General features: G+C 42.3%; 1 protein-coding gene across 1 annotated transcript in view; it reads right to left on the bottom strand.

Annotated features, from left to right (window-relative positions):
- Positions 1-17,252, bottom strand: part of PDZD2 (PDZ domain containing 2) — a 238,000-nt gene that overhangs the window by 24,085 nt on the left and 196,663 nt on the right. Inside the window, exons 14-18 of the mRNA XM_070935965.1 lie at positions 10,212-10,293; positions 6,963-7,066; positions 5,013-5,184; positions 2,749-3,548; positions 545-689 (exon numbers count right to left, since the gene is read on the bottom strand). Of these exons, the coding sequence (XP_070792066.1) occupies positions 545-689; positions 2,749-3,548; positions 5,013-5,184; positions 6,963-7,066; positions 10,212-10,293 (1,303 nt within the window). The remainder of the gene's footprint in view (positions 1-544; positions 690-2,748; positions 3,549-5,012; positions 5,185-6,962; positions 7,067-10,211; positions 10,294-17,252) is intronic.

Below are 17,252 nucleotides of genomic sequence, written 5' to 3'. Positions count from 1 at the left end.
ATTGTGTGATTCACTTAATAAACCGTCTTACGTAGCAACATAAATTCTGATCCAAATGTGGTCATAAGTTGAGGGCCACCTGAATATTCAACCAGTAAGACAGGTAAGCAAGGTTTCGTTATGAATCCTTCCTCTCCTGAAGCATCTTAAAATCCATACACAAACCACCTCAGAAACTATTTCCTACTACTTTTTCATCTGAGACTCTTTAGCCCAAATTTTCTCAGTTGGGAGACTTTTATTTTTCTGGTTTTTTTAGTGGATTTTAATATTTGGTAGATTTCAATTTTTCAGTAAATATTTTCTTTGTATATATTGAATCCTCCTCTTTGTTTTCAATTATTTCTAAGAAAAAAAAGTAGGATACACATATTTCAAATATAGCAAATCTCTCCCAGAATTTAAGGATATTAATTATCCTAGCAGTGAGAATGCATTTTGGTTGCATCTAGATTTTACTGTCTGCAAAAGGAAGTGCTATTTTCATCCACATACATCTGCCCATTGATCATAGAACAGGAAAAAAAAAGAGAGAAAATCTTACGCAAAACGGCTTTCTGGATATCCAGGGTAATGGATGTGGGAAGGCTTCTTACATATTGACAAGCTTCTTCATAAGAGAATCCATAGATGGGGATAGCATTGATAGAAAGGATCTCATCTCTTGGAAACAGCCTTCCCATGGATGCCTGTTGAGAATGCATTTATTAAAACAGTACTGTCAGAGTCTCACAATTTTAGGATGTGGAATAACATGAAGGTGAAGCTCAATTCCTTCACCAGGAAAAGGGAATGGATTCTATATTCAGGGTCCTTCCGGCAAGAGCACAGAGCGTTTTTGTCATTCTCTGAACCAGAGGAACCACTGACTCCTTAACCTGGCAAAAGTCTAAGAAGGCAAAATCAAGAGGAGCAGGGGTGAAATCCTAATGGTTCGGACTGGTTTGGGCGAACGGTAGTGATGATTGGTATCGGTTCACCGAACCGGTAGCAATCATCCCTGGTGGTCCACGCCCATCCACCCGGTTGCCCGCTCAAAAGGCGCGCTGGGGACACTTTGCCTGCTGCCTCCGTGCACTGCACTTGGAAGGGGCTGCCGCTCTCACCACCCTCCCTCCCTGCCTGGCTACAGACATCCGCCTGCCTTCCTGGAGCACTGCCGTGGGACCGCCATTCGCTTTCTTCCTTTTCCCACCGCAAAATGAAAGCAAACGGCGGTGGAGGTGCTTCGGGAGGGTAGGCGGACATATTCATTATACTTGTCAGCTGCAGACATCCGCCTGCCCTCCCGAAGCACCACTGCGGCGAACAAAACAACCCCATCTGAGGAGGCCGAGGATATACAGATCATTCTCTGCAACATTTTGTCAGGTCTTCTCAAACATTCACTAATGTCTCACATTTTACCCATGGAGTAAAACTCATTCTTATAATGCAAACAAGTGAATGGCCTTTACACCCAAACATAGTTGTTGGATTTTATGCAGTGTAATATTTAAGCACTGTACTGTACCATAATCCAAATACTGTATATATACTGTAATATAATCCAAATAATAGTAACTGCCTTGCTGAATCAGATTACAGCCAAAGGAGCTCAGATAAAGAAACGGGATTTTCCTATTTGTTCCCATTGCAGAAATTCCTTTCTGAAGCCATCACAGATACTTCAACATCATCTATGCTGTCACTAATAGAAATATTTTGACTTGACAAATTAAACTTGGCTTCCCAAAAGATGCTCATTTTGAAATAATCTGAAAATCCCCGAGTGGCAGTATAGTTGTTCAACAAGCTGCATACCTTTTAAAACGTAATACGTTCTGTTTCTAAACGAGTTAAGTTTTTGTAAAGTGAGCAATATTTACTAATGAAATGAACAATATGGTTCCTTTCACAACAGTATGATCTCCTTGCCCTGAGAATTTTAAGATGGTAGGAAGGGGAAGGATCAATTCATTCTCAATCAATTCATTAAGTGCCTATTTGACAAGGGTTATAGTAGAGATATTTTCCTGGGCTCCAAGATCACTATACATGGGGACTGCAGCCAAGAAATTAAAAGATGCTTGCTCCTGGGGAGGAAAGTTATGGCAAATCTAGACAGCATGCCGTGTTTCCCCGAAAATAAGACCCTGTCTTATATTTTTTTGAACCCTGAAATAAGTGCTTGGCCTTATTGCCATGCGCTCAAAAGCCAGATTGGGCTTATTATCAGGGGATGTCTTATTTTGGGGGAAACAGGGTACTAAAAAGCAGAGACCTCACCCTGCCAACAAAAGTGCGCGTAGTCAAGGCTATGGTTTTCCCAGTTGCAATGTATGGCTGTGAAAGTTGGACCATAAGAAAGACTGAGCGCCAAAGAATTGAGGCCTTTGAACTATGATGCTGGAGAAGACTCCTGCGAATGCCTTGGACTGCCAAGTGGATCAAACCGGTCAGTCCTAGAGGAGCTCAACCCTGATTGCTCTTTAAAAGGCCAGATCCTGAAGATGAAACTCAAATACTTTGGCCACCGAATGAGAAGGAAGGACTCACTGGAAGGCCTGGAGGAAAGCTGTCCATGGGGTCGTGATGGGTCGGACATAACTTTGCAACTAACAACAACAAATAGTAGAGACATGACGCAAGACTCACAAAATTCACATTTCTCCTGAGGTTACTATGTCCATTTGTTGCATGATCTCAACTTCCCTCTGAACTGAAATTCTATTAGGGATCATAAAGAGAAAGACATTTATTTTTTACCCTTTCAGCTGCTCCACCTGGTTGCAAGCCTGTTATGACGATGCGCAAAGGGTTGGCATGAATTTCGAGATCCAGGCCAAAGGACTCGTTTTCATTCCGAGATAAAGTAATGGATTCCACATGGCTCTGCTCCAGGGGAATCTCCTGAGCTTCATTCTTCTGGATGGATGGAAGGGCCTTCCCACTGCCTCTGCTGCAGGCACCATGCTCCTCGTTCTTGGGCCTTGGGATTCCGTGGTATTCAATACTCATCAGGCTTTTTACTCGGGTGACTGCTTTATGTTCCAATTTAGGAGACCTCTTAGTTTCTAGCAGTTCTTCCCGAAAGTCCTTCACATTCAAGTAGCCTGGATGAAGTTCTGGAAGATGATGAAGTTCTTTAGCTGGAAGAAAAGGGGTGTCTGATGCATGCTCCCCAATGCTCTCTGTCAGATTCCTAGAGCTGGTAGCAGCTAAGTCACTGCAGGTATTTGTCGCAGATTCCCTCTCTTGGCTGGTATCTCCATTTTGCGCAGAAGGAGCCGCAGGGGAAATATAACAGTCATTATTTCCTTTCCTTTGACCTTTCGACCTCGACCCTCTTTGGAATGAGTCTCCATCTTGTTTGGCAAAGTCATCCTCATCACTCACGTCTCCATCATAAAAAGCAATCCTTCTCTGCCGTTGGAAAGCAGACGGGGCCCCTTTGGGGCTGTCGCTGAAACTAACGTGCCGAGCAGCTGTCTCCCTTGGCTTGCTGAGAGGACCGGGCGAGCTATTGCCAGTAGCCGGTGAACTGCACAGACTGGATTCTTTGGTAGCTAAGAATAAACACATGATATATAATTTGGCAATATTATCCTACAACGTAATGACCTGACCTATTGCTATTTTCCATATATACCTCTCTGTTCTTACTATTCTCTCCTAAACAGCAATAAAAATGACTTTGTAAAAAGAAAAAAAGAAAAAGGGAAACCAGAGGGGAAGGCATCTTTTTAGCAGTAGTAATTGTACTCAAAGGGACGTGGTAGCTCAGTGGCTAAGATGCTGAGCTTGTCGATCGAAAGGTCGGCAGTACAGCGGTTCGAATCCCTAGTGCCACGTAACAGGGTGAGCTCCGGTTACTTGTCCCAGCTTCTGCCAACCTAGCAGTTCGAAAGCACGTAAAAAATGCAAGTAGAAAAATAGGGACCACCTTTGGTGGGAAGGTAACAGTGTTCTGTGAGCCTTTGGTGTTTAGTCATGCCGGCCACATGACCACGGAGACATGTTCGGACAGCGCTGGCTCTTCGGCTTTGAAACGGAGATGAGCACTGCCCCCTAGAGTCGGGAATGACTAGCACATATGTGCAAGGGGAACCTTTACCTTTAACTGTACTCAAGGCCTCAAAACAGGGAACCCCATTCAATTGTATGGTTCTATTTAAGGAGACAGTTCCATCTACCTTCTCAGGTAGGTATTCTTGGGGACTAGGGTAAAACACATTATAATTTGTATGACATTATTTTGATTTTATGCACCGCTTTGTGAGTACCTGCCTTCAAGTAGGTGTTGACATTTCTTTAGTTTTCTTTTTTGGAGGTGATTCGTCCTTGCCTTCTTCCTAGAGTAGAGAGAAAGGGACTGGCCCTAGGTCACCCAGCTGGCTTTGTGCTTAAGGCAGGACTAGAATTCATAAGTCTCCTGGTTTTTAGCCTAGTGCCTTAACCCAGGGGTCTCCAACCTTGGCAACTTTAAGACTTGTGGATTTCAACTCCCAGAATTCCTCAGCCAGCAAAGCTGGCTGAGGAATTCTTGGAGTTGAAGTCCACAAGTCTTAAAGTTGCCAAAGTTGGAGACCTCTGCCTTAACCAATACACCAAACTGTCTCTAACCTCCACCCTCTCTTGTTCTGTTTCTCTATATAAAATAGTTTTTATTCATTTTTATTTGCATGCATTTTCACATATTCTTCACGCTGCTGCCGGTTTTTTTTTTTTTTTTTAAATCTTGCAAATAATTCTGCAATCCACTCAGCAAATTCTAGTTACTGGGCAGATTAAGGCTAGGAAGCTACAGAGCAGGGATGGGGGAACGATGGTCCCTTTTATGATTTGTGGACTTCAACTCCCAGGATTCCTGAACCAGCATGGCTGGCTCAGGAATTCTGGGAGTTGAAGTCCACAAGTCATAAAGGGGGCCATCGTTCCCCACCTCTTCTATAGAGTGATATATTATTGCATTCTATGCAATAGAGAAGGACAATAAACTTGGAAGTATCACCATGCTTCCTGCAGCCTACCTGGAATGCCAGAAGAAAGAAAACTCTCTTCTAGGGAACTGCTCCTACTCTTGGGTCGAAACTGCTCTTCATCACTGGATCCAGTCACAGTAGTCTCTGAGAGAGACAATTGGCTCGCCCCATCTTGTAAGAAGTATTGGGAAAGCTCGGTTTCAGAATTGAGGGAACTCTGCTGAAATAAATACAGAAAAAGAAAATGGGATGTGGCAGCAATCATCAGTCCCCAAGACCAACGGACCCCAAACTTTCTGGCTTGGCAGCTCAGCAGGGGGGAGGAGGGAAAGAGGGGATGGTTTTGTGTGAGTGGCAGGGTATTCACAGCTCCATTTACACGAGAGTGGAGCTTTGCATGTGTGCACATGTGCCTGCTGCTTGCATAAGTGGAGCTAACTTGCATGGCTGGCTCTGAACAGGCCTTAGCCCAGTAGTGAGATGCAGCCCGGGAGTTTGAAGATTCCTGCCCAAGACAGAAGATCATCCATGCTAAAAGTTCTGCTCTCTTTCCTGTTGTTTTTCTTTCTCAAATGTTTCGTTCCTTTAGATCAGGGGTGTCAAACTCAAGGCAAGTGGGCCAGATCCGGCCTGCGGGGTGGTTGGAAACATCCAAGGATGGCCCACTGGCTGAAACGGGCCACATGCAGGCCCCCATACCTCGTTTTCACCCTCCATGGCCTCCTACAGCACTCTGCCGGCCAAAAACGGGCTGAAAAATGGGGCAAAAATGGGCAGAAAACGGGCCGAACTCTGGCTCAAAAACAGGCCGGAAAATGGGCCATAAATGGGCCACTCAGCCCATTCTCAGCCAGCAGAATGCTGCAGGAGGCCATGGAGGGCGAAAATGAGTCCCGCCCCATTTTGGCCAGCAGGGTGCTGCAGGAGGCATCCATCCCCCCTGCTCCCCCCCCCACTGCCCCGCGGAGAACTAGAATGCTGATCCGGCCCTCGAAGAAATCCAGTTTGAAACCCCTGCTTTAGATCAGTATTTCTCAACCTTGGCAACTTTAAGATGCATGAACTACAGCTCCCAGAATTCCTCTGGCTCTGTAGTTCATTCCATGCTGGCTGGGGAATTGACACTCACACATCTTAAAAGTTTACCAAGATTCAGAAACACCGATTTAAGATTCCGCCACTCTTTTTTACTACCATTTGATTTGTTTTCCAAATTTTTCAATTGTCTTTAACATACTACTGAATGCTGCTAGGATAAAAAATATTTTTTTTTTTTAGTCCTGGACATGGGCTAATTGTCCCAGGAAAAAGGAGACTCGCTCTAATTAGCAGCATGAAACAAAGAAAAGACTGGAAACCAAAATGAAGAACGATTGCTCCTTAATGTGGAAAAGTCTGGCTTCTCAACTGAATTCAACGCTTTGTCAGCCTTCTCCCTGAACACATGAAGGCTTTAAAAAAAAAAAAAAAATGAGGGCAGAGAGCAAGAATGAAAACGCAGGCTCTACAATCTCTGTTTCTGACCCTGATACATTTTGCAGAAAAGGACCTTGTGCATTTGCTGGAACGTGCCCAGAAACTTTTAAGACAGACAAGATGACCTTCAGGGACTTTACTATTTGATGTATTGAAGCTACGAATAGGAAGAGGGACTCGGTTCTGTCATGCATGGGAACTTCCTGGCAGGTGTTGTGTTCCTATGTGTACTTTTCTCTTGTGAGAGCATAACCTCTGCAACAGTCTTTTGACAAAAGAAATCCCTGGTGGGACAATACAACCAATGAGAAAAGCCACCCTCCCCCATATCTGTTCCCCTGCTTCTCCCCTCCCTACTCTTAGCTACAAGACAAGAAACAGAAGAATTACCGGACCTTCTTTGCCTTGAAGGACACCCATGGATGTTATGTGTGTGTGTATGCAAGGAAGTCCCAACTTTTTCTAAGCCACAGAAACTCCCCCTGCTTTAAAGTTTTGTGGTGGAATCTCAATAGGTTTTACCCGACTCGCTGGCTCCAAGAAACGCTTCATTGTCCAGCTCAAGGGTGAGGAGGCGTCTGTCTGTTTAGACTTCACGCTTGGAGATGGACTTTTTGGCAGGTTTCCTGTTAAAAAACAATTGGGTTCGACAGAAAAAAACGTTAGCTTGTGAAGTAACACGTCTACAGGCTTTCCGCATTTGACTTTACTCGGGAGGGAAGGCTGGCTTCTTATTGTCTTTCTAGAAATGACCGCACAATTAAGAGTTGTTAGCGTAATCTTGAGAAGCTTCTTCTCTGGTAATATTGTACTGAAAACTAGGGCATACAAAACCTTTGCTAGACCAATTCTCGAATACAGCTCATCTGCCTGGAACCTGCATTGTATATCAGACATTAATACAATTGAGTGAGTCCAGAGGTATTTCACTAGAAGAGTCCTCCACTCCTCTGCTCACAAAAGAATATCTTATGCCACCAGGCTTGAAATTTTGGGATTAGACAATTTAGAATTACCCTGCCTTCGGTCTGACCTAAGCGTAGTACACAAAATTATCTGCTACAACGTCCTACCTGTCAATGACTACCTCAGCTTCAACCGCAGCAATACACGAGCACACAATAGATACAAATTTAAGGTAAACCACTCCAAACTCAATTGCAGAAAATATGACTTCAGCAACAGTGGTCAATGCCTGAAATGCACTACCTGACTCTGTGGTTACATCCCCAAAACCCCACAACTTTAACCTTAGACTGTCTACTGTTGACCTCACCCCATTCCTAAGAGGTCTGTAAGGGGCGTGCATAAGCACACCAACGTACCTACCGTCCCTGTCCTACTGTCCCCATTTATTCGTATCCTTATCCTGTGTTCATAATCATGTTTATACTTATATCTGTTATCTTATACGTGTTTGACAAATAAATAAATTAAATAATGAATAAAAAATGAAACAATTCACATCGCTCGTTGACTTGCAGAGACTCAAAGGTGTTCTTTTTTTTCAAGAGGCAACTGGACTTTCTGGTTTTTCTTTGAAGACGTTTAGCTTCTCATCCAAGAAGCTTCTTCAGCTGACATTTGACTTGCAGAGAATAGCACACAGATCACAGCTAGCACAGCGTGAGTTTTGGGGCTGTTCGAACCCAAAGGAAAACTAGGCCCCTTTGAATTCTAACTCTACCCGAGAGTATTTCAGTGTTGGATCAGTTCTTCCAAAGAGTCTGATGATGCTGGCTAGCCAAGAAAGTTTTCTCCTCCAGGACAGCCACCGTCAACAGAGCCAACAGCGCAGAACAAAGGGAAGCCAGAGCTAAAGAGACAGATGAGACATTCCTTTTCTCCGTTTCCTATTGCTGCACTGACCACATCTTTCCCCTCTTGGCAGTAAGAACAGAAAGAGACAATATTGGCCATGAAAAGCTGGAGTACTCCAGCTACTGTCAGCCAGCCAGCTCTGTTGCTGTACCAGCGAACTGCTCTTTGATGAGTCCAAACTGAGCAGGCCTCTCAATTGTGCAGCATAAAAAGTGTCATAAAAATGCAGCATAAAAAGAAACGAATATGCTTTCTGTTAAGTTTGGAGGAAAATTCCTTTTTGCAGGAGGAGGAGAAGGAGGAAGAGGAGGAGAAGCAGAAGCAGAAGGAGGAGGAGGAGAAGGGGAAGGGGAAGGGGAAGGAGAAGCAGAAGGAGGAGGAGGAGGAAGAGAAGGGGAAGGGGAAGGGGAAGGGGAAGGGGAAGGGGAAGGGGAAGGAGAAGGAGAAGGAGAAGGAGAATCCACCATGAGTCATATTGAGCCGATCTAATTTTAGGAGACTTTGATCCACCGTGACAGGATCTTCATATTAACAAATAGGAGTATTGCCTTAATTCATGGATGCTCAATCTAAAATGTCAGGGTTACATGCAGCCTCCATCATCAGTCGTTCATCTTCATGTGACAATTTTTCATTTTTAATGTGACTAAAAAGGGGAAGCTACTGGAATCCACGTGGAATTATCGTGTTAACTGGATTTATTTATTTTTTTATTTTGTTATCCCTATCAATCAAAGAGAAATTCAAATATATGCAAGAGAAATAAAAGATCTGCAAACCTCGGAATTGACAAGCAGAGCAATAAAGAAAAAGTAGGGGTGGAAATTATGTTATAAAGAAGCCTTCCAGAATTTGTAGCCATATGTAATGTCAGTTAAATCAGATTTAGTTTTGTCCCTATTCACTTCCTCATCAGTTAAAGGGCAACTCTGCTCTCAGCCTGGACAAAGTTATATATCCCCTAACTAGTTCATCATTCTTTGCTGAATACTGATATGCGAATTGCTTTCTATTTTTTGATGAAAAAAGTTGGCACTAAACATTTGTGGACTAATAAATTAGTTCACCTTTTCAGCAAAGATGAAGCTGTTTATAATATAATAACATATGGAAAAGGTGGTCGCTAGGTTTTTAAAACAACCTCCTGTTGTTTTAGAGAATTAAGAGTAAATAAGAGCCAATTTTACAAGCTGTTGTGCTAAGGCAGGACCGTCTTAACAGCATTATGGGCCCCGGCAAAGCAGTGTACTGGGGCCCCTACAACTACTCACAGGAATAAAAATGTAAATGGTTGATAAAATAAAACATATATTTATTTTATTGGCACTTCCAACAAATAAATATGTTGCTGTATTTATATGATACAAGGTGCATTGAAGGGTTAATATGGGGCCCCTATGCTCTTGGGGCTCATAGGTAAGTGCCCATCAGGCCCATGCGTTAAGACAGCCCTGTGCTAAGGTAGAATTTAAGAGATCCAGAAGCTGCAGTTACAGTTACAACTGATCCCTGAAAATTTTCTTTTTCGCTGTGTGTGTGTGTGTGTGTGTGTGTGAGAGAGAGAGAGAGAAAGAAAGAGAAAGAGAGGGAGGGAGGGAGAGAAAGGGGGGGGAAGTAAAGAAATAGCTTCAGTGGAACGATTTGCCTCCTAGAGTTGTTGAAGACTTCATTGCTGGAAGTCTTCAAAAAAAGATTGGGCAGCCATTTGTCTGAGATGGTGACCTCCAAGGTCCGTTCCAGCCTTATGATTCTATGATTGCATAGCTATGGCTGCCATCTCTATTTTTTTTTTTTTTGCTCCCCCAGCAGATATTTCTGCTTATTTGTCCAATTAATTGAAAAACAAGATACTCTTTTGCACAAAAAGTGCGCAGAACAAACTTTCTAGAGATGTATCTATACTGTAAATCAAGAGTCAAATCTGATGCGATTTTAGAAACAGATGCATACCCGAGGAATGAGGAGAAGAGACGTCCCTGTTTTCTCGATGGGTGGTTCGTGTTATGGCTTCATCCATCTCCTGTTCAGAAACCTATTATTAAATTGGGGGGAAAAAAAGGATCTAAAGGTATATTCAGGAAATAACAAAATGTATTACTTCAAAGTTCATGTACAGTCTTTTAACATGGAAAATAGAAATCTTGAAAGTGCTGATGTAGGCTGTGTAACATGGATTTTTCTTTTCTTTTTTTCTTTTTTTTCCCTTTTTTCTTTTCTTTTCGTGATTTTGAAGTAAAGCTTCCCACTAATCACATTTTGAAATCTAGCACTGCATGGAGTGGCATTGGGAGCCAAAAAAAGCCCCTCTCTGAACTAGAAGACAAAAATGAACCCACCAAAGAACATCTTGGCCATCAAACATGTAGCAGCTCTGAGAACAATTCGTTCTGTAAACCATTTACTCATTTTGATGTTATTAATTGTATGGCCTTTGTTTTTCAATTAGAATGGGATGGCGGCACCACTAGTAGACATAAAGAATGCCTCTATAAGACATTCTGTTAAGGCTAGACACTAACGTGATGGTACATAATCAAATTAATCAATGGCCCTTGTTTGTTGTTATTGTCTACATGTTCTGAGGGTTGGATTTAATTACGGCCTCCATTTGAATAATGATGTACAAACTGTGGTATGTACCAGTTCTTTTATCCCTGTGCCATTTTCTAAATTTGCACAGCTGGGGGTGCAGCAAAGGTCCACGTTTTAGCAGTACAGTATTCACATCTTTTTACATGTAGAAATTTAAATGTAATAGGTTGAACTTTTCCTGGATAGCATGCTTTTATTTTGCCTTGGCTCCCCAGCATCAAAATATCAAAACAGAATAACAAAGTTAGAAGGGACTGTAGGAAGAAATATCCTTCTGGGTTCAGCTCCAAGTGGGGAAAAAGACACTGGAAACATGGAGACTGCTTGGAAAGATGGTTTAATGGTGGACAGGATCACATGGCTTGAGTTCCTGAACAGAAAAGGGCAGATACAGCGAGTCTCCGGGTTTTATGCTCTTTCTGGCTTTGAACTTCTTGGAGCCCAGAAAGAGTATCCTGATTGGTTGTCAGACTTCCAGGGGGTGGGGATCTTAGCTAGCTTGCTGGCTGATGTAATCTTCCCAGGTGCCATGTGGTGAGTTTCTGTCCTATAGATGGGTCCCATTGTCTTGCAGATGAGGTCCATTGACAAAGATTGAGTTTCTGCCTCTGGCCCATTAACAAAAGGTGGGGGGCAGGAAGGTGGGAGCTGCTTTGTCTTTAAAACATGCTTCTCCATTTCTCAACCAGGGGAACATAATATTCTGCCTTTTTAATATTTCCCAAAATATTTCATTCTTCTAGGAAAGGGGTAGATGCTAACTTCCTACAGGACCTTGGAGGTCTTGGACTAGAAGACCAAGGTCCCTTCCAACTCTGTTATTCTATTCTATCACTCCATGCCACTCCCCCAACCATCTCCCAAAAACCATCACATATCTTTTCTTGCATGTGTCTCCTAGATGCACAAAGATTGCCATCAAAACAGAGGCTGCTAATGGATCTTTCTCCTGCAGCCCCTTGCTCTCTCCCTCCCTGGATCTTCTCCAGGGAGTTAGTAGGCCTGGATCCTTGAGGAGGAAGGCGAGGAAGTAAATTCCCAGTAGAGAAAAGCAAGCACATCTGCATAATGTGGAACTTTGTAAAACTGTAGTAGAATTTGTGTATTTTTCAAAAAGGAAAGATCGTGAAGAATGGCTAAAGAATCTGGAGGTGTACAACCCACAGAAAAAATTATTGAGGAGGGAATTGCAGAATCTGATGCATAGTTGTATCAGAATATGATATCACAATGCAGATACAAAAGAGGAGGAGCTTGCATCACAATGGTGCAACACTGCTTTTGTCATTTGGACCCCCACCCTGGCTTCTTTGCAGACTCCTCTAGTCTTCTAATATCTGAAAGTTTTCAAAGAGAAGAAAGAATGGATTTAATGTTGAATTCTCCAGAAGGCAGAGCCTAACCCAATAGGTTACAATTATAAGGAAAGGGTATATATACGTCAAGGAGAATTTTCTGGCTCTATGAGCTGCCAATAGAATATAGACTATAGTATGCCCGCCTTTGCTGGAAGTAACAGAATAACACAGTTGGAAGGGACCTTGGAGATCTTCTAGTCCAATCCCCTGCTCTGGCAGGAAACGCTGTATCATTTCAGACAAATGGTTGTCCAATTTCTTCTTAAACACTTCCAGTGTTGGAGCATTCGCAACTTCTGGAGGCAAGTCATTCCACTGATTAATTGTTCTGTCAGGAAATTTCACTTTAGTTCTTGGTTGGTTCTCTCCCTAGATGGTAATTGTCTCCAAGTCAGAATGAAATTCGTGTGTATATATAAAATTCCATTTTTAGAGATCTTCTAATGGATTCTGCCAGTGGTGAAATTTAAAATTTGTTACTACTGGTTCTGTGAGCTTGGGGGGGTAATGTGACTGGGTGGGTGTGGCCATTTTTTTTTTTAACTTTTAAAACCATTTTTCCTTCAGTGAAGAGGTTGTAAAAAAATGCTTTCAAAAGGCTCTGGCGATCCCAGCTGAGTTGCCTGATCGTCAGAGGCTTTTTTTCTTGGATCGTCAGGCATCGTCTTGGATCGTCAGCTTGGATCGTCAAACTTAGCTTGACGATCCAAGCTGAGCTGCCAATCAGGCAACTCAGCTTGGATCGTCAGAGGCATTTAAAAGAAAAAAAGCCTCTGATGATCGCGCTTCTCAGCTGGGCATGGGGGGGGCAGGGATTTTTGCTACCAGTTCTCCGAACCACCCACCTTCATCGCTACCGGATTGGGCGATCCGGTCCGAACCGGGAGCATTTCACCCCTGGATTCTGCGCTAAGAAGAGAGTTAGGTTAGTGCCGTGATGGCGAATCTATAGCACACATGCCGGAAGTGGCACTCAGAGCCATCTCTCCGGGCACAACAGCTGTCACCCGTTGCTCTTATGGGTTCCAGTGCACCAGCCAGCTGATCTTCACATGTGGAAGCACCAGAAACTAGAAGAGCAGGTACCCAGTGTGCATGCGCACACCGGGAAGATGATCTTCCAGTTTCCGGAACGTGCATGTGCACTGGCTGGCTGGTCTTCGCACGTGCATACGTGCCAAAAACCAGAAGACCACGTGGCTGGTGTGCATGCATGTTCCAGAAACCGGAAGATGATCTTCTCAGCGCACACATGCGCACCTGGCAGCTGCACTTGGTGCCGAAAAGGTTCACCAACACTGGGTTAGTGGATTTTATTTTTATTTATTTTATTTTATTGAATTTATATACCGCCCTACTCCCGAAGGACTCAGGGCAGTGAACAGCCATAGAATAAAACATATAAATACAAAATTTAAAATAAAACGAATTAAATAATTTGGCTGAACAAATTTAAAACCCCAATAATTTAAAACCAAATTTAAAATTTCCATTTAAAAAGAGGAAAGACTTAGGTCAGGCCAGCTTGATGAAATAAAGTCTTGAGCGCGCAACGGAAGGTACGCAGATCCAGGATCCTCCGTAGCTCCGGGGGGAGCTCGTTTCAGATAGTAGGTACCCCCACAGAGAAGACTCTCCCCCTGGTGGCCGCCAGTCGACATTGTTTGGCCGACGGCACCCGGAGGAGCCCCTCTCTATGGGAGCGTACTCGTCGGTGGGAGAATATTGGTGGTAGCAGGCGGTCCAGTAAATAACCAGGTCCTAAGCCATGGAGCACTCTAAAGGTGATAACCAAAACCTTGAAGCGCACTTGGAAGACCACCGGGAGCCAGTGCAGCTCGCGCAGGAGAGGTGTTACATGGGAGCGCCACGTCACTCCCGTCACCACCTGCGCAGCCGCACTCTGCACCAGTTGGAGCCTCCGAGTGCTCCTCAAGGGGAGCCCCATGTAGAGAGAATTCCTAAAATACCTTACAAATCTATGGAATTCTTATTGAATTTATCTGCAAAGATCACATTTGTTGTAATAGTTTCCTTTTCCTTGCCCAGCTACTTTTAAAAAATGGAGGTGGGATACTTTAGCTTCCAACAAACCATCCGTAGCATTTTGATTTAAAGGTGGCAACTGCAAAGGAAAGGGTTGTATATGTAGTACCAGTCCTTTTTGTTTGACTTTGGTGTAACTCAAAACTCAAGGCACACTCCTGTAACTGAAAGGAACTGTATTCATTCCAAAGCAAACTTAGTAGCTTAAATCAGCTTTCAGCGCCACATTTACTCAAAAAACAAAGAAAGACAAATATATTCTGTGGCATTGGTTTTGGAAATACTTAAAAAAGAAGAACACCAGGTAATTTGGGAACAAAAACAATTCTGTCTGATGGAATGCAGATTAGCCATAAAAATATGTATATTTAAAGAAAGGGAGTTTGTGTCCATGAAATTGTCTATAAAATGAAATAGAAGAGGGTAAGAACAACACGCCAAATTTAATAAAGGAACAACTAAGAGATAGAATTTTATATATACAAACTAGAACAACTACAAAGTGCAAAATAGTAAAAAATAATCTCTATGAAAAATAGGGCAAATTAAAAACATTCAAATCTTTACTTATTAGCAGGACGTGCTTTGGAAATCAGCCTGACATAAATTTCCTTTGAAAATTCCTTTAAAGGTATGAAAAAAGGCCCAGGCACCCCTCAATTAATGTGTGATCTTTGTATTTAGTTGTTCTTTTTAAATATGTGCTTATATTAAAAAGTGCAGGACAATATCTATTTTTCTTATGATCTTCTATAGAAAAAAGTATCTTCATTTTCTACTGTAAAACATCAAAGGATACTAATCCTTGAACAGAATGAGCCATAGAAATTAGGGGTCTCCAACCTTGGTAACTTTAAGACTTGTGGATTTCAACTCAGACAACAAAGCTGGCTGAGGAATTCTGTGAATTGAAGCCCACAAATCTTAAAGTTGCCAAAGTTGGAGACCCCTGATATAAATAGAACGAGGGTGGAGAGAGGCTTCCCTCCCCTGTACTGAATAAATGGGCAAACTAGGTGCTATACAATTAAATTAACACAATACTAAATCAGATTTATTTTTTTTTAATCCAAGTTTTGTTCAACCTGAACAAGCAACAGATGTTTTCTGGAATCTTTGGAAAACGACAGACTATAAAATGAATATAAATGCCAGCAAATCAGCAAATAACCATGATAGGTTCATACTGTACATATGTTTTAGAGTTTCGTGTGAACCCAGCTGTGGAAGATATAACTTTTGATCCACAGAAACCTTGTAAGTCAGCTTTTGTATAAGAATGTAAATATGCAAATACAACTACAGAAAAAGCTTTTTTTTATAATTAATACAGAGGATAGAAATGGACTGTATAAGTCTTAGTCTGAGGTATATAAAGAGTATATAAGTTACCTTCTTCTACCTTAGGGGACCAGAAAAAATCATAAAATGAGTGGTGTATACAATTTACACAACAAAGAGCAAAAATGTTAAAAAGTATAAAACAGTAAAGTGGTTACTTTCTGAGATTTTACAGTGATCAGGCCAGTAGTGGGTTCCATTTATCTTCGCTACTGGTTCGGAACTGTGAGTGGGTGTGCGTGCTTGCTTCGCTTGCGGCGCTTCCGTGCATGCGCAGAACCTTTTGCGCATGCACAGAGCGTCCGTGATGATGTCTGGGCGGGTGGGCGGAGCCTCCCGCTGTTGCCACTACCGGTTTGCCCAAACTGGGTTGAACCGGTAGAAACCCACCACTGGATCAGGCTGCTTAGGCCCTGAAAATGCCTAATGTGTTTATTTCTAGATTGTGAGAAAAAATTAAAATATATTAACCCAGGCTTTCTAGGTGTCTTGGATGTCGATGATCAACCTCCATTGCCTCAGAGTCTTGCGGAAAAATCAGGTGGAACAATGGCTGATGACTTCATTCTACCAATCCACGATAGAAAGCGCCCTCACATATTGTGTCACGGTATGGTACGCTGGCTTAACAGCCTTGGACAGGAAGGCATTACAGAGGGTGAGGAGCCCAGCATAAAAAATCATGGGCTGCCCCCTAACCCCACTGGATGAAATCACCAGGTCCTGCTGTCTCAGCAGAGTGAGGAAAATCCTCAGGGATGATTCACACTCTGGACAGCATTTCTTTATTCTCCTACCATTGGGCAGGAGATATAGAAGTATAGCCAGCCGAACAAATAGGCTGAAAAAATCCATGGGCTGACAGACTTTTAAATGCAACATAACACCACAGTCAGGCTAATATAATAGACTTGCAGTGCCAGAGTAACGTGCAACATGTATATACTGGTGTAATACACTGCTCAAAAAAATAAAGGAAACACAAGCAGAAGACATCCAAGATCTGAATGAATGAAATAGCCTTATTAAATACTTCGTTTGTTACAGTAGTTTTGTGTTCCCTTTAGTTGTTTGAGCAGTGTATAAACTACTGTATGTAAAGAACAAAGTATTTAATAAGGCTATTTCATTCATTCAGATCTCGGATGTCTTCTGCTTGTGTTCCCTTTATTTTTTTAAGCAGGATATAATAGTGTGTGTGTGTGTGTGTGTGTGTGTGTGTGTGTGTGTGTGTATATATATATATATATATATATATATATATATATATATATATATGTATGTATATATATATGTATATATATATATATGTATGTATATATATATGTATGTATATGTATAAATATAAATATATGTATGTATGTATGTATGTATGTATGTACGTATGTATTAGTGTATTACTATTGGGTTTAGGGATTTCTTTTTACTTACTGATTTATTGAGATGTATTCTGTGTTCTTGGGTGTGCTGCACCAAGGGAGGCTCATTCAATTTCATTGTACACATGCTGTGCATTGACAATAAAGGTTTGATTGATTGATTGATTGATTGATTGATTGATTGATTGACAACCCCAGCCACTGTGGGTTTTGGCCATGCTAGCAGAGTGTTAAGGGGGTTGATCCATTCAGGTGTGTCCCAAATTGGGCAATCC

The sequence above is a fragment of the Pituophis catenifer genome, unplaced genomic scaffold (assembly GCF_029215685.1).
Source record: "Pituophis catenifer annectens isolate HBS135680 unplaced genomic scaffold, rPitCat1.0.hap2 SCAF_2, whole genome shotgun sequence".
Classification (NCBI taxonomy): domain Eukaryota; kingdom Metazoa; phylum Chordata; class Lepidosauria; order Squamata; family Colubridae; genus Pituophis; species Pituophis catenifer.
The sequence above is the reverse complement of the archived record's forward strand: the minus strand, read 5'-3'. Positions and strand labels throughout refer to the sequence as shown.